The following is a 16,140-nucleotide window of genomic DNA, read 5'->3' on the forward strand; positions in this document are numbered from 1 at the left end:
CCGCAGAGTTTCGGCCAGGGTACCAATTCCCCAGGGGCGGCCAGCCAGCTCAGTGCAAGCCCAGGGTGATCACCACCTATCGTCCAAGCCAGGAGTCCCACTGCGTTCCAGTCACTGCTCCGGGGAGAGGGCGCTCAGCTCTGCCCCAGGTGTCCTTACCTGGTTCTCTAGTACCCAGCACCAGGTCAGGGACGCCAGCGATCGGCCTCCACCAGAGACCGGCCCCGGCCCACGCGCGCCCAGGGTCGCTGGGCCACCCCTCCTCATCATTCCTTAGGCCATGAAGTGCCGGGGGATGGCGAGCTGGGTCCTTTGTTCCCTCACCAAGTGGAAAAGCAGTTTTTTAACAAGCCAAACTGAGAAAGAAACCCCGGTCGCAGTATCCCCGGCAGGGCGCACCTAGGATATCTGGTTATCCAAGCGCGTGTGTATCCCAGTTGTAAAAATAAATCAATAGTATTTGGAAGTGCGGAGCCCAGGGGAACGGAGGCGGAACATGGCCACTCATTTCACCCTCGGGAGCCGCGCTCTGCGCTCGCAGCCCCGGCTCCCCTGCACCTCCGAGTCCCGAGATGGGTTAGAGAAGCAGCGAGGAAAGGGGTGGGGGCCCCGCCGCGTCACCACCCACCTGCGGCCACCACCGTGCAGCCCCAGAGCAGCAGCAGCCGCGCGCAGCTCCCCATGGCCGGGAGGAGCCGGGAGCAGCCGGGCCGGGCGGGTGCGGGAGGGAGCCGAGACCTCTGGGCTGCGGGATGAAGCGCCGCCGTTCTCGGGAAGGACCGGGGCCCTGGTTTCTTCCTCCTCCTGGGGCGCCGGGCTCGGTCAGCGGGCGCCGGCAGCGGGAAGCCAGGGGCCAGGACCGCGCGGGGAGGTGGGGTGACCCTCGCGCACCGGCCTGGCGGGTCCCGGGCACCTGGGGGTCGACGGGAGCCCCGGGACCATAGCCGGCCTGGCCGCGCTGCCCCGCGGAGCGGCCCTGCGGGCTCGTCCGCCGGTAGCCCGGGGCTCGGCGCCAGCAGCCGCCGCTGAACTTTGCGAGACCTTTCACTTCCCGGCCGCCGCAGCTGCCGCCTCCTCCTGGGCGTCCTCCTCCGCTTTTCCCACCTCCTCTGGCTGCCCCGGCTCCGTCCGGTCCTTCTCCACCGGCAGTTCCATGCGATGCATTTTTATTGCACCGACGCCGCAGCGCTCCGGTGCCAGCCCTCCTCCCCTCGCACCTCCACCCCTTCCTCCCGCCCGCCCCCCACGCTTGACAGCCCGGGCGGTGCAGCCCTCGAGGCCGGATCGCCGCCGCCGCTGCCGCCCGAGGAGGGGTTCCCCGCGCCCTGACCGGCGCCCCCGCTGCCCAGCTGCCCGCTGGTCCCGGTCGCCTCAGGCCGGCCCTCGGCTGCCCTGGCCCCCCTCCCGGCGCGCGCCCTGCATCTCCCTGGTGATCCCCCTGGTGCCCTGCAGCACCCACAGGCCTCCCCTGGGAAGCAGTCTCCCACCTTCTCCCGGAACATTCCTAAGAGCAGTTGACTCCCTCTAGATCAGGTCAGGGCATGCCAAGGGGCTTAAAAAACCGCGAAACAGGCTAGCGCCTACTTCCCACATCCCCCGGCGAAACAAGCCCTCCCTCTTTCCCCAGCCACCCCCTCTCGGGGAGTCCCATGACCCGGGGACGGACACCCCAACCCAGCCCCGGGTCATCCGCACTGAGAGCGCGCCAACTGCTAAGCGGCGTTCGCAGCTTCTGTGCTGCCTTTTGCGGGGGTAGGGGGATGTCTCGGCTAAACAATCGCTGCCTACATGATCCAAAGGTGTGCCCACTTTGGTGTAAGAGGTGTTGCCTAACTCAAACTGAAGGTGCTGAAAGAAAAGGGTCACAGGATTAGTTAGTGGGCAGTGTAAGAACGTCCTTGTCCAGAGGCAGGGCAGAGGCATGACAAAGGGAACTCTTTGGTCCTTCCAAGCGTTCTCCCTTTATAGAGTATGCTGTGCTGTGAAACAGTGTTAGGAACTAACTTATGGGGAGCAATTTAGTAGCAACCACACGCAGCTAATTGCAGACAGGATTGCTCAGGGCTGGTGCTTCTGGAAAGAGATAAAATAGCAGCCGAGTCTGAGATTTTTGCAAGTTCTGTGAAAATATAATTCTACTTACACATCCAGGGAAACTGGCAAAAGTCAAGTCGACAGCAATTTTGTATTGCAGTGTTCATTTTGTTCCTTTGAATATTTTCCAGAAAATTAACTATGTTCCAGATACCATTTAGTTGTTGTGTCTGTTACAGATGAGGATAATTCAGAGTTTTGGGATACATGTAGGTATTATTTACAATGATCCGGCCAGGAACATATAAGAAGTTTATATCTCTCAGGGGGATCTGTGTTGAGGTCAGCATAATTCATCTGAGAGACATTAAAATTATTCTTCCGGCCAACACAGGAAAGTAGCAGAAGGTGTGGACAGCAATTCATGTAACATCACCTGCTTTAGAAAATAAACCCTTTGAGTTTTCAAATACTGGCAATGTTGGGGCTTTCTTCATATCTCCTAATGGAGCCATTGAAACACCTCTCCAATTAATCTTTTTACCAAATAAATGATAGGAAACTATAACAGCCAAAGGTTCTTAGCATAAATATTAATTTAATAGCCAAGGCAAATTAAACAAAGGGGTGGATGCACATTTATTATTAACTTCTGAGTCTAGTATATTTAGGCAGAAGTAATCAATTTCTGTTTTTTAATTAACAAAATTGTACGCATTTATCATGTACAACATGATGTTTTGAAATATGTATATGGTGTGGAATGACTAAATCTAGCCAATTAACATATGCATTTAAGAACACTTTACACCCACTGTCTTAGCATTTTTCAAGAATACAATATATTGCTAAAAATATAGAACGCTTTGCAAATTTGTATGCCATTCTCATGCAGAGGCCATGCTAATCTTCTCTGTATTGTTCCAATTTTAGCATATGTGCTGCCAAAGCAATCACAGAACAACTCCATATCTCATTACAAATTTCAAAGCTATTTACTGTCTGCACGAATCCTGCATTGATAATATATTTCCTTGATTGCTGAATAACTGGCTTTTATTTCCTTTAACAAGACAGAAAGCTCTCTAATGGTAGAACTGTCTTTAATATTCAGTTTATAAAAAACATTACTATGTTTTTCTGATATTCTTCCTTATTCTCAGCCAAGAACACCTACAATAAGTATTCATTACATGTTTTTGACTGAGTTATGTTAAAACTATTGTTATATACTAAGGGGCTAAGGAGACTAAGGACTAAGGAGAAAACCAGTTGTATCAGAATGATTTCCCGTATTTAAAAGGAAACTGCACATTCGACACCAATACTATCTATATGAAAAGCTCAGGAAAGTAGTCAGCATTCCAATAAACATCATTTGCTTATGTAGTCCAGTTTAGTTACAAAGGATATTTTCATTTTGAAGAAACTATCCAAGAAAAGGTTACCTACATAAGAAACATCTTGGATAAGTTTATTATTGCCTATGATTTTGTTTTTGAAAACATCAGTAATGGATTCAGAATATTTTGTATTTTATGAATTAGTAGGAAGCTTAGCAAACTTACAGAATTTCAGTAACAAGTTCCCAGAAACCACAAAATTGATAAGTTAAATCTAGAATATTCCTGAGAATTTGAAAGGAAGTTAAAAGGGTCTTTGAAAAGTAAAATAAATGGCATAGCCAGGTGTGGTGGCATATGCCTCTGGTCCTAGTTACTTGGGAAGCTGAGGTAAGAGGATAGCTTGAGCCTGGAAGGTTGAGCTGCAGTGAGCTGTGTTGGCACCATTGTACTCCAGCCTGGGCAACAGAGTGAGACCCTGTCTCAAAATAAATAAAATAAAATAAATGGCAAAACTCTGTGCACCAAAAACTTTACTCACAGGAGAGCCCTTCAGGACCTCACTTAAATTATTCATGCATTTTTATGAAGTTGGTTATGACATCTTTCTAGATCACAGCCTATTAGAAGTAACAGATTAGAATGGAGCAGGATGCTGTTAAAGACAGGGGATAAGCTGAGGCGATCTGGTAATGAGAAGGAAGAGAAAACTCTAAAAAGTAGCCAGAAGTGCAAAAACAAAAACAAAACACCCACAGCAATCTGAGGCCTTCTAGTGCAGAAACAAAGCACCAAAAAGCTATAAAGGCATCACTCTCCTGTAACTTAGCAGAGTAAGTGAGGTTCCTAGTGGAGCGTAGGACCTTCAGAATCAGGAGGGACACTTGAGCCCAACTTCTCACTCCATCAAACCCCCTTTCCACAAAGCCTGTGTCCAAAGGTCATCCAGTTTCTGTTCTAAAAATCTCCACAAACAAAAGCCTCTAAGGCAATTCTGCTCATTTCTGGCACTGTTCTATTTAAGCGGGATGTTTCTCTTCTTAAAATTCTGTGTTTATAGTTTAATCATCTGCAACCACACAGAATAAGTCCAATTTCCCTTCTGGTAGGTATTCAATGATTTAAAGTCAAGTTTTAATAATTTTCACCTTAACTATCCTTTTAATTTAAACACCCTTGTGACAGGATTCCCATACTTTTCACCATCTTAATCACCTCTTTTCAGATATACTCCAGCTTGTCTTACACTGTGCTCCTAGAACTCAACTCCAGGTTTGTCTGATCAACATAGAATAGAACTAACAGTTTCCTTAACTTAGCTCTATGGCTTATAGTTCTGTAACCTAATGTGATGTTGGCTGGTATATTTGAAGTCAACTAAAATCCTTTTTTCATATATTGGTATCTTACTGAGTCATCAATAAAAGGTAAAATATGATTTGTTTAACCAGAGGGAAATATTTTCACTAAAATACATTGCATGTAGTAAGCATTCAATAAACATGAATTTGAAGAATAAATCAACAAATTTAAGCTGCTAAATTTGAAAAATGGTCACAAATTTTAAAAGAAACTTCTAGTTTTCAATGGACTACCTATTTTCTGAAAAGGTGATCACTTTTATGGAAAATTTGACTCTTCAAAAATACTATATACAACTGGCATTATTATACATTTCCAAGAAAAAGAAAGACTCTGAAAATAGTGATATTTTTAGTATACCTAGTGTTTTTTCTCCATGGAAGTATAAACATGATCTCATTTATCACAGCATCAATGTGTGGGAGGGAACAGGAATAGTTGTGCCCATTTATACAAACAGAAAGCAAGATGAACGATGTAAGTGCCAAACTTAGATCATACAATAAATACACACTGAAGATAGGACCTGGGTTTCCAGTTTAAAAAATCATTGCTTACCCACCAATTTTCCATGAGTACAATCTTATCTCTCTTTGAACTGGAAGACTATTGGGAGAAGATAAAATGGAGAATTGTTTTCATTAAACTAATCCTAGATTTTGTTTTCTACCTGGACTGTGCCCTTTGAATGCCCTTTGAAAACATCATCTTGGGAATTTCCTTAAGCTTTAACCTAAGCCTCCTGCCACGGGCACTCTTTCTTATTTCATGTGCTTCCTGGCTTCAGTTGCTCATTCCTAGGAAGGGAGTGAGAGCATTTGAAAATACACGTGCTCTTCCAGGAAGGTAACTATACTTTTCTTAAAAAAAAAAAAAAAAAAAAAAAAAAAAAAGCAGGCATGCTCTCTCACATTGAAATTAATTATGTGAGGCCAAGAAATTTAAAAAAAAAAAAAAAAAACCAAGAACAGTTCTGTTGTTATTACAGATATACCTACCATTGACAGCATTATATTGACACAGATTTTAAATATTTTTCCCTTTAAATGACTCTTAGCTAAAACTTTCTGTACCTATTACTATTTCTGAAATTGATGAAAAGATGCTCTGAGACAAATTAATACTAAAAAAAAAAAAAAAAACAGGGTCTCACTCTGTCACCCAGGCTATAGTGCAGTGATGGCATCATGGCTCACTGCAGCCTCAACCTCCCTGGCCTCAGGTGATCCTCCTGCCTCAGCCTCTGGAATAGCTGGGATTACAGGCATGCATTACCATACCCAGCTTATTATTATTATTTTTTTGTAGTGATGGAGATTTGCCATGTTGCCCAGGCCTTGAACTCCTAAACTCAAGGGATCTGACCACCTCGGCCTCCCAAAGTACTGAGATTACAGGTGTGAGCCACTGTGCCTGGCCTACTTTTTTTAAAAAGTAGAGAAATAGATTAAAAGACTACAAATTGGGATTAGTGTATACTGGTCAGGAGATGGGTGCATCAAAATCTCACAAATCACCATGAAAGAACTTACTCATGTAACCAAATACCACCTGTTCCCCAAAAACCTATGGAAATAAGAAGGAGAAGAAAGAAGAAGGAGAAGGAGAAGGAGAAGGAGAAGGAGAAGAAAGAAGAAGGAGAAGGAGAAGGAGAAGGAGAAGAAAAGAAGAAGAAGAAGAAGAAGAAGAAGAAGAAGAAGAAGAAGAAGAAGAAGGAGGAGGAGGAGGAGGAGGAGGAGGAGGAGGAGGAGGAGGAGGAGGAGGAGGAGGAGGAGGAGGAGGAGGAGAAGAAGAGGAAGAAGAAGAAGAGGAGGAGGAGGAGGAAAGAGGAGGAGGAGGAAGAAAGAGGAGGAGGAGAAGGGAGGAGGGGGAGGAGGACGAGGAGGGGAGAAGAAACAATTAGCAAAGTCCTCATGAGGAGGAAAGAACAGTAAACACTATGGGTTTATTCCTCTTACTTTTTCCTTTTGTACAGCAGTGCAATGGTTAAGAGCATGAACTGTGGGGTCTGACTCCCCAGGTTTGAATCCTGGCTCCACAGGTTACTAGTTGTGTGACTGTGGGCAAGTTACTTAACCTCTCTATGCATTGTTTATACATCTGCCATATGAGAATAATAATAATGTCTAATTCATAAGATTATTTTGAATATTAAATGAGTTCATACTTCTGAAGTGCTTAGAAAAGTGCAAAACACCCAAGAAGCATATTATTTGGTTAAATATATGAAATAGTAAAATGTAAATTCATCGTGTAGATACAATCTCTTCCGGCCTGCCCTGAAATTCCATCTTTAAATTATATACAGATTTTAAATAGGTAGAAGCAAAATAATTGCCCTGGCTTAATTTTTAAAAATAATTTTTAATTTTTAATTTTTATGGGTACATACTAGGTGTAGATATGTATGGGGTACATGAGATACTTTGATACAGGCATGCAATGTATAAACGTCGCATCGTGGAAAATGGAGTATCTGTGCCCTCAAGCATTTATCCTTTGTGTTACAAACAATCCAATTATACTCTTTTCACTATTTTTAAATGTACAATTAAATTTTTATTGACTATAGTAGACCTGTTGTGCTATCAAATACTAGGTTTTATTCTTTTTGTTTTGTTTTGTTTTGTTTTGAGACAGAGTCTCGCTCTGTCACCCAGGCTGGAGTGCAGTGGCCGGATCTCGGCTCACTGCAAGCTCCGCCTCCCGGGTTCACGCCATTCTCCTGCCTCAGCCTCCCGAGTAGCTGGGACTACAGGCGCCCGCCACCTCGCCTGGCTAGTTTTTTGTATTTTTTAGTAGAGACGGCGTTTCACCGTGTTAGCCAGGATGGTCTCGATCTCCTGACCTCGTGATCCGCCCGTCTCGGCCTCCCACAGTGCTGGGATTACAGGCTTGAGCCACCGTGCCCGGTCGGTCTTATTCATTTTAACTATTTTTTTTTGTACCCATTAACCATCCCCACCTCCCCTCACCACCTACCTGTCCCTCCCTACCCCTTGCCAACCCTTCCCAGCCTCTGGTCACCATCCTTCTACTCTCTCTCTCCATGGGTGCAATTGTTTTTGATCTTTAGATCCTAAATGAGAACATGAAATCCTACGAATAAGTGAGACCTGTGCCTGGCTTATTTTACTTAGCATAATGACCTCCAGTTCCACCCATGTTGTTGCAAATGACTGAATCTCATTCTTTTTATGGCTGACTAGTACTCCATTGTGTGTATATGCTGTATTTTCTTCATCCATCCGCCTGTTGATGGACACTTAGGTTGCTTCCAAATCTTGGCTATTGTGAACAGCGCTGAAACAAACATATGAGCGCAGACATCTTTTCAATATACTGATTTCCTTTCTTTTGGGTATATACACAGCAGTGGGATAGCTGGATTGTATGGCAGCTCTAATTTTAGTGTTTTGAGGAACCTCCAAACCATTCTCCATAATGGTTGTACTAATTTACATTCCCATGAACAGTGTGCGAGGGTTCTCTTTTCTCCACATCCTCGCCAGCATTCGTTATTGCCTGTCTTTTAGATAGAGGCCATTTTAGCTGGGGTGAGATTATGTCTCACTGTAGACTTGATTTGCATTTCTCTGGTGATAATGATATTGAGCACCTTTTCATATACCTGTTTGCCATTTTGTATGTCTTCTTTTGAGAAATGTCTATCCAAATCTTTTGTCCATTTTTTAAATGAAATTATTAGATTTTTTCCCCTGTAGAGTTGTTTGAGCCCCTTATATATCCTCGTTATTAATCTCTTGTCAGGTAGGTAATTTGCAAATATTTTCTCCTATTCTGTTGCCTTGGCTTAATTTTAAATGCAGCTTAATATCTATAAAGGTATTCCACAGAAATGAAAGTGTGAATCAGCAAATCTTCTCCAGCTGGAAGGAGAAAGGAATTAGCTTTGAATGAGCACCTAGAGTTTACCAGGTACAATGTTGAATACAATCCTCACAACAGCTCTCTAAGGTTAGGTTGTCACACCCATGGTGAGGAAACTAAAGCTCAGAAAGGTTGAAAAAACTGAACCAAAGTCCCAAAGCTGAGTACACGGACAAGCCAGAATTTGAACTTCTGTGTGTCTAATTGTAAGCACAATAAACTTTCCATTTCCTTTTTTGAGAGAGGTGGTATATATAGCAAAGCAGTTAAGAGGAAGGATTCTGAACACATCCAAAACTAAACTCATTTTCTTTCTCCCTTAACATGTTACTCCTCCTGTATTCTATATCTTGGTAGAATGTCACAACTGTTTCCTGCTGGATCAACACAAAGAGAATATCATTTTCCAAACATCTGCCAAACACTCGTGTTCAGTGAAATATACTAAGTGTTCTGAGGGAAAAGAATTAGGTAGTCAAATAATTTTAATATTAGGTTAAACAGATATAAATAGGGCTTCTTAAAATCTTTAATATGCAATGTTCATTGTCAATCTCTAAGAAGTGGATCCAATATTATATTAGATATGACATTCAGTTGCATGAACAGAAATCCAACTCAGTAGCTTAATCAAATTGAGATTGATTTTTCTTACAGGACAAGAAGTCAGGAGGTAGACAGTCCAATATAAATGCAGCTACTCAAGGAAGTCATACAAATTTGTTTGGTGTTCTCCCTCATGGGCACAAGATGGTTTTTCTGCCTCCAGGATGTGGTTTTATTCTAGAAAAGAGAGAAGAGTAAAAGATACATGCCACCTGAGCCTTAAAACACTTTCCCAGTAACCTCACCCATCTGCTTATATCTAATTGTCCAGAACTGGGTTACATGGCCTCTCTAGACCATGAGGAAGTCTGGAGAGCTAAGCATTTTAACTGGGCACACTGACACCCTTAACAAAATCAGGATTCTACTGGAAAGAAGGGGAGGTTGGATATCAAGTAGACAACTACAGGAGCAGTATATATACGTCATCAAAAGTTAGCAATTTCACTGGTGTGTTTGGCCCAAGCACCTATTAACATATTCAGTGGCTTCTCATCATTGGCACATAGAATGCATGTTGCTTGGCTTGGCACCCAAACCTATATGTCCCAGTTCCTTGCCACCCACAGTGAACAACCTGCAGTCTTCAAGATGGACAACACTGCTTCATGCTTCTCTCTTCTGCACACCCTCTCCTCCTTCTGGCTACCTCTGGCAGGTCCTTGGAAATTCAGTTCTGACAATAACTGCCGTGACTCTTTTCTTTCTTAGGCTCCTCTTCCAACAGTGTTAGTTTCCCCTCTGTCCTCTCATGGCACCCCCTGTATCCCTTTTATTACTCTCAGTTATACTTTTTTTCTCATATATTGGGTGAAAGAAAACTAAGAAGCAAAATTGTAGATAACGCTTTCATTATTGTTTTTGGTTTTTGTTTTGTTTTCAAACAGGGTCTCACTCTATTGCCCAGGCTGGAATGCAGTGGTACAATCTCAGCTCACTGCAACCTTGACCTCTGGGCTCAGATGATCCTCCCGCCTCAGCCTTCCAAGTGGCAGGTCTATGGGTGCACACCACCACGCCCAGCTAATTTTTTTTTTTTTTTTAGAGATGAGGTTTTGCCATGTTGCACAGGCTGGTCTTGAACTCCTGGGCTCAAGCAGTCCACCAGCCTTGGCCTCCTAAAGTGCTGGGATTACAGGCATGAGTCACAGTGTCCGGCCACTTTCATTATAACAACAGGAAACATACATATGAAAAAGGCCTGGAAAGAAATACATCAAAATATTGGAGATGACTGTTTCTCTGGCCTCTAAACTTTCAGCAATACCATAGGATTGTTAATAATTACATTTTTATTCTATAAAATATAACAACTTAAGGCAGGATATGATAAAGTGGTGCCTGGCAGTGCCTCAAGAGTGGCATATAAAGTAGGCTAATTGATACAGGTGAAACTTTGTGGGCTCAGGAAGTTAAAAGAACCACATGGAGGATGTGGACTGAACCTGGGCCCTAACAATTGTGTGAGCGTGGATTAATACGGTGATGCGTGAGGGCCAGCCATGCCGGTGGTGGTCATCTAAGTGCTCCAGTGTGAATAAACAGAGTGCCTCTGAGAGAATGAGTGAAGTCTATTAGGAGAAGGGGATTCATAGGGATCCGTGGAACATGGAAGAAAAAGTAGAGGAGGGAAAAACAGATAAAGGCTTTGGCAAGTCGAGCTGCTTTGTGTTGGGAGGTTCTCCGAGTTATAATTTAGAAATGACACATCATAGATTAGAAAAAGAAGACTTGGAAGGTGAGCTAACGGCTACTTTATGAGAATACCTAGGTCTACACCAAAATGAGGATAAGGATAATGGACAGGGGTTGGGGGGAATTGAAGAAGAACCAAAAAGAAATTGGTAGAACTTCATAACTGACCATGGGATTGGCAGAAGACTGGGAAGAAATTAAAAATGACTTGGGGGACCAGTGCAGTGGCTCATGCTTGTAATTCCTGCACTTTGGGAAACTGAGGCAGGCAGATCACTTGAGGACAGGAGTTCGAAACCAGCTTGGTCAACATGGCAAAACCCCATTTCTACTAAAAATACAAGAATTAGGCAGGCCTGGTGGTGCATGCCTGTAATTCCAGCTACTCAGGAGGCTAAGGCAGGAGAATCACTTGAACCCTATGGCAGGAAGGAGGCGCGGGGGGCGGGGGGGGGGACAAAAAAGTGACTTGGATTGGGGGTTCTGAATCTGGTTAGTTGAAAAAATAATCTCTTTTGCAGAAATAGGAAAATCAGGAAATGTAGTTGGTTTGGGAGCTGACTGATTTCCGTTTGGAACAGGTTGACTTAGTAAGGATGGCAGACCAGTCATGTCCAGCAGATGGTTAAACTGGCTTTGAAGCTTAGCAGAGCAGTCAGACAATAAAATTTATAATTTTGCCTAAGACATAATTATCCTGATAAAACATTAGCTTAGGAAAAGACCTTGGAAGTTATTAGTCCAACCTTTTCTGACACAAGAAAACTGAGGTCCATTTAAAACTTTTTATTTCACAGGCCCCAGCCTCGTCAAGGTTATACAGCTAGTTAGGTTTGGTGACTAAGTTGGGTTTGCAAATTCAGCCTTTTCTTTGCCTAGCACTCTTAGGTAAACAATTGAGAGTACAAGATTCTACTTAATTTGTCTAGCTCAAAGAAAGTACTATTGTCCAAGTATTAGAAAATCAAGCTTAAAAAAGCTCACAATCTACTGAAGCAGCAATTTGATTAAAAAATCCTTTGTCCATAGGTAGGATTTCAAGATATATAATATAGTCGAATATGTTCAAGCTGTTAATTAAGCTAGATATGCTTCTGGTTTGATTTTACCTATAGGTCCTAATTAGCCTGGACACTTTCCAATCCCAAACTGTGCTGCAATTTCAAACACAAGTGCCTTTTGGAATATTTTTACCACAAACCTTACAAGATTACAATGCAATTTAGAGGGTAAATCTATGACACAATTTGCTTCAAAACTATATTCAGTATAATCGACCTCATCACAGAAGAGGCATTCAGTTATCAGAAACATTAGAAAAACTTCATTAAGCAATATTAAAACTGTACCACCTCAGAGCTCAAATTAATGGTTTCAGGGTGTTAATACATTTTGAAAACCTGTAAATGAATTTCAAGCAAATTGGTTTGGGAGGCCAAGGTGGGTGGATTACATGATGTCAGGAGTTTGAGACCTGCCTGGCCAACATGGTGAAACCCCATCTCTACCAAAACTACAAAAAATTAGCTGGGCATGGTGGCGGGTGCCTGTAGTCCCAGCTACTCTGGAGGCTGAGGCAGGAGAATTGCTTGAACCCAGGAGGCAGAGATTGCAGTTAGCCAAGATCATGCCATCGTACTCCAGCCTGGGCAATAAGAGTGAAACTCCACCTCAAACAAAAAAAAAAAAAAAAAGAAGAAGAAGAAGAAGAAGAAGAAAAATTTTAAGCCAATTAGGCATAGCCACTCAAGGTTACAATAAAAGTAAGTCCATTTAGATTTCTGCACTCTACAAAATAACACCTCAAATGTTCTACCTTAGACTTTCTCTACTTATAAATGCTATTTACTCACAGACATATTCCTCACTAAATTTGAGTAATTAAAATTTTAAAGCCAAATTAATACAAAAATATTAATTGCACTGAAGCCCAAGCACTTTTTCATGTATATAGTAAGTCTCTCTAACATAACTATTGAAGATTCCTTCATCATAAAGAAAAAGTACATCATATCCCCACTATCTGTCCTCCTTCAGAAATGTTTGAATGAATACAATATTTATTGCAAACAGAGAAAAAGGAGTCTTTTTTTAAAAAAAATGATGAATTCTTATTAAAATGTATGATATTTCTATCATGAACAGAATTATTTCTTTGGTAATCAAATCCTTTAAAGCTATAGTAACACTTTCAAAATAATATTAAATTTTACATTGAAAAGAATCCTGAAGTAGCAAGGGAGTTCCCAGTCTATTAATGACCCTATAGGAAGGGTAAAGGAAGTAAAGATTACTATCTCTTACTCTGAAATTTAAAAAATCACAGCCTGCAGACTTGAGGTAATAAGTAGCTAAACTCAGTAGCTTTGAATTCCTTTCTCAGTCTCACTGGTATGGTCTTGGATATAGCACTTTTAAATAGACAAAGGGAATCAAATATACTTATTGTTTCTCAGTGTGTACTGTTTTTTGGTATATAAAAGGACATTTAAGTGCCCCATTTGTGAACTCCAGATATCCTGCAGTCAGTAAATAAATACCTTGAAAATGTATATCATTCAAAGAAATACATCAGTAGAGTCCAACAGAGAAAGGAAAACTTCCCTGTGCAAATCTGGGTGAGCCTGTCCTAAGGTGCTTACTTATCTTTTTTCTTTCTTTTGAGATGGAGTCTTGCTCTGTCACCCAGGCTGGAGTGTGGTGGCGCCATCTTGGCTCACTGCAGCCTCTGCCTTCCAGGTTCAAGTGATTCTCCTGCCTCAGCCTCCCGAGTAGCTGGGATTACAGGCATGCACCACCATACCCGGCTAATTTTTTTTTTGTATTTTTAGTAGACACGGGGTTTCACCATGTTGACCAGGCTGGTCTTGAACTCCTGACCTCAGGTGATCTGCCCGTCTTGGCCTCCCAAAATGTTGGGAATACCAGCTATGCTACCACGCCTGGCCCTAATGTGCCTACTTTTGATAGAATTTTTTTCCTCATTATAACCAATAACAAATAGCTAGCGTTTATCGGGGACTTAATGTAGAGCAGGCCCTGTGCTAAACACCCTACATACAAGATCACCTTCAGAACTCTCAGTCACCCTAGGGAGAGACCGTCAATTGTCATCCTTGCTTTACAAATGAGAACTGAGACTCACCCAACTAGTAAATAATAGAGCTGAGACTATAACCCAACCACTGGACTCCAAAGCCCATGAGTGAAACCACTGTGTTCATCATGGGTCTTTGGGAAATAATAGAAAAGCAGTTAGTAGGGCAAACCCATCTTCCAAAGAAACTAAGGCAGGAAAATAGGGTCTGGAGGCAGGGAACATAAGGCAAATTCACACTTCAGCTATAACAGGAAATATCATCTCCATAGGGCCTAGACTGTAAATGACTTTGTAACTTTACTTCATCCTCTCCATTTACATAGGGTGTACCTGAAGTAACCAATGGAATCCTCTAGGTATTTAAACTCCCAAAAATTCTGTAACTGGGCCTTTGAGCCTCTATGCTCAGGGTCGCTCCCACACTGTGGAGTGTACTTTCATTTTCAATAAAACCCTTCATTCCTTCCTTGCTTTGTTTGTGCATTTTGTCCAATTCTTTGTTCAAGACGCCAAGAACCTGGACACCCTCCACCATTAACAAAACCAGCTTTCATTTTGGTATGTCTCCTTCTAGTCTTGTATCTAGCCTATCTATCCATACAATTTTTGTTCCATGTTTTCTTCACTTTTAATTTTTTTAGACGGAGTTTCACTCTTGTTGCCCAGGCTGGAGTGCAGTGACGTGATGATCTTGGCTCACTGCAACCTCCGCCTCCTGGGTTCAAGTGATGCTCCTATCTCAGACTCCTCGCCATCACACCCCACTAATTTTTTGTATTTTCAGTAGAGATGGGGTTTCACCATGTTGGTCGGGTTGGTCTCAAACTCCTGACCTCAGGTGATTCACCTGCCTTGGCCTGCCAAAGTGCTAGGATTACCGATGTAAGCCACTGCACCTGGCCTTTCTTCACTTCCTATTAAGTTATTAGAAATTCTACACAAACATCAGTTTTCATGGCCATATACTGGTACAGTGAGTGGATCTACTTCATTATACTTAATGCCACATTTATTTGGACACTTATGTTATTTTCAGACTTTTGCTATTATTCATAATACTTTTATGGCTGTCTGTTAATTAAACATTTTGTTAATTTGAGATTATTTTCTTTTTTTAATTTTTATTTTCTTAGAATCATTAAAATGGAAATACCAGGTCAAAGAAAAGTTACATTTAGGCCACATTGTCAAATTTCTCTCCAAAAAGGCTGCATCCATCTGTACAACTATCACTAATGTATAGTGCCTATTTCGCCTCACCCATACCAGCATTGAATATTATACTTTAAAAGCATAAATTTCCCAATTCAATATGTGAAAAATGATATTTGTATTAGTATTTCTTTTACTGGATTATACGTAAAATTGAATTTTTTATATGCTTGCCAATAAGTTTCATTTCACCCTTTTTACTAATTTTCTAAGATGGAATTTCCAGTTTCCTAAGGAAGTTAGACCTTTCTCCATTTCTAATATATGTGTTTAATGCTACAAATTTCCCTCTAAGCACTGCTTTTGCTGTGTCCTATGAATTTTGATAAGTTGTACTTTTATTTACATTTAATTCAAAATATTTAAAATTTTCTCCTGAGATTTCTTCTTTGGCTCATGGGTTATTTAGAAATATGTTGTTTATTTGCAGATATTTGGGGATTCTCCAGTTATCTTTTCTGAGATCATATTTTGTATAATTTCTATTCTTCTAAATGTATTAAAGTATGTTTAATGGCCCAGCATATGGCCTATCGTGGTGTATATTTCATGTGAATTTGAAAAGAATGTGTAATTCAGCTGTTATTGAAGTATTTGATAAATGTCCACTAGGTCAAATTGACTGATCTGTTCAGATCATCTATAGCTTTACTATTTTCACACTTTTCAAATGATAGTCACTGTTAGCAACTAGTAAACAACAGAAGAGAAAAGTAAATAGAAAACTAATTACAGTTTTAGTGTATATTGTAGCAAACAGACTGCTATGCATGCTTTCCATGAAGTTTTTGGTTTGTATCTATTACCTCTTTCCACAATGAAGAGGATGTAAGAGAGGAAAAGCAGGGTAAGAGGGTGGGCCAGAAACACAGAAGAAATTGTTTAAAGGACACACCA

The 16,140-nt window shown here is 41.7% G+C and overlaps 1 protein-coding gene, 1 long non-coding RNA gene and 1 other non-coding gene across 6 annotated transcripts in view; all 3 read right to left on the minus strand.

Annotated features, from left to right (window-relative positions):
* The window catches only part of NTN4 (netrin 4), a 122,234-nt gene extending 120,703 nt beyond the window's left edge, over positions 1–1,531 (minus strand). Inside the window, exon 1 of one of the 3 annotated variants that reach the window (XM_005571905.5) lies at positions 1,488–1,531. Coding sequence is in view for 1 of the 3 variants with exons in the window: in XM_005571903.4 (XP_005571960.3) it covers positions 629–683 (55 nt within the window). In the remaining 2 variants the exon portion in view is untranslated. Of the gene's footprint in view, positions 1–159; positions 1,142–1,487 lie in introns of those variants that run through there. The other 2 variants (XM_005571903.4, XM_005571904.5) reach the window with 2 other exon arrangements.
* Positions 1,532–2,884: 1,353 nt separating this feature from the next.
* On the minus strand, positions 2,885–2,991 carry LOC123567856 (U6 spliceosomal RNA). Its single transcript, XR_006690947.1, has one exon. It is a non-coding gene; the product is annotated as a U6 spliceosomal RNA (small nuclear RNA).
* Positions 2,992–9,278: 6,287 nt separating this feature from the next.
* LOC107126773 (uncharacterized) overlaps positions 9,279–16,140 on the minus strand; it is a 64,631-nt gene continuing 57,769 nt past the window's right edge. The window contains exon 3 of one of the 2 annotated variants that reach the window (XR_010579542.2): positions 9,279–9,413. This is a non-coding gene — a long non-coding RNA (uncharacterized lncRNA). The remainder of the gene's footprint in view (positions 9,414–16,140) is intronic. The other variant, XR_001483581.4, reaches the window with a different exon arrangement.

This window comes from Macaca fascicularis, chromosome 11, assembly GCF_037993035.2.
Source record: "Macaca fascicularis isolate 582-1 chromosome 11, T2T-MFA8v1.1".
Classification (NCBI taxonomy): domain Eukaryota; kingdom Metazoa; phylum Chordata; class Mammalia; order Primates; family Cercopithecidae; genus Macaca; species Macaca fascicularis.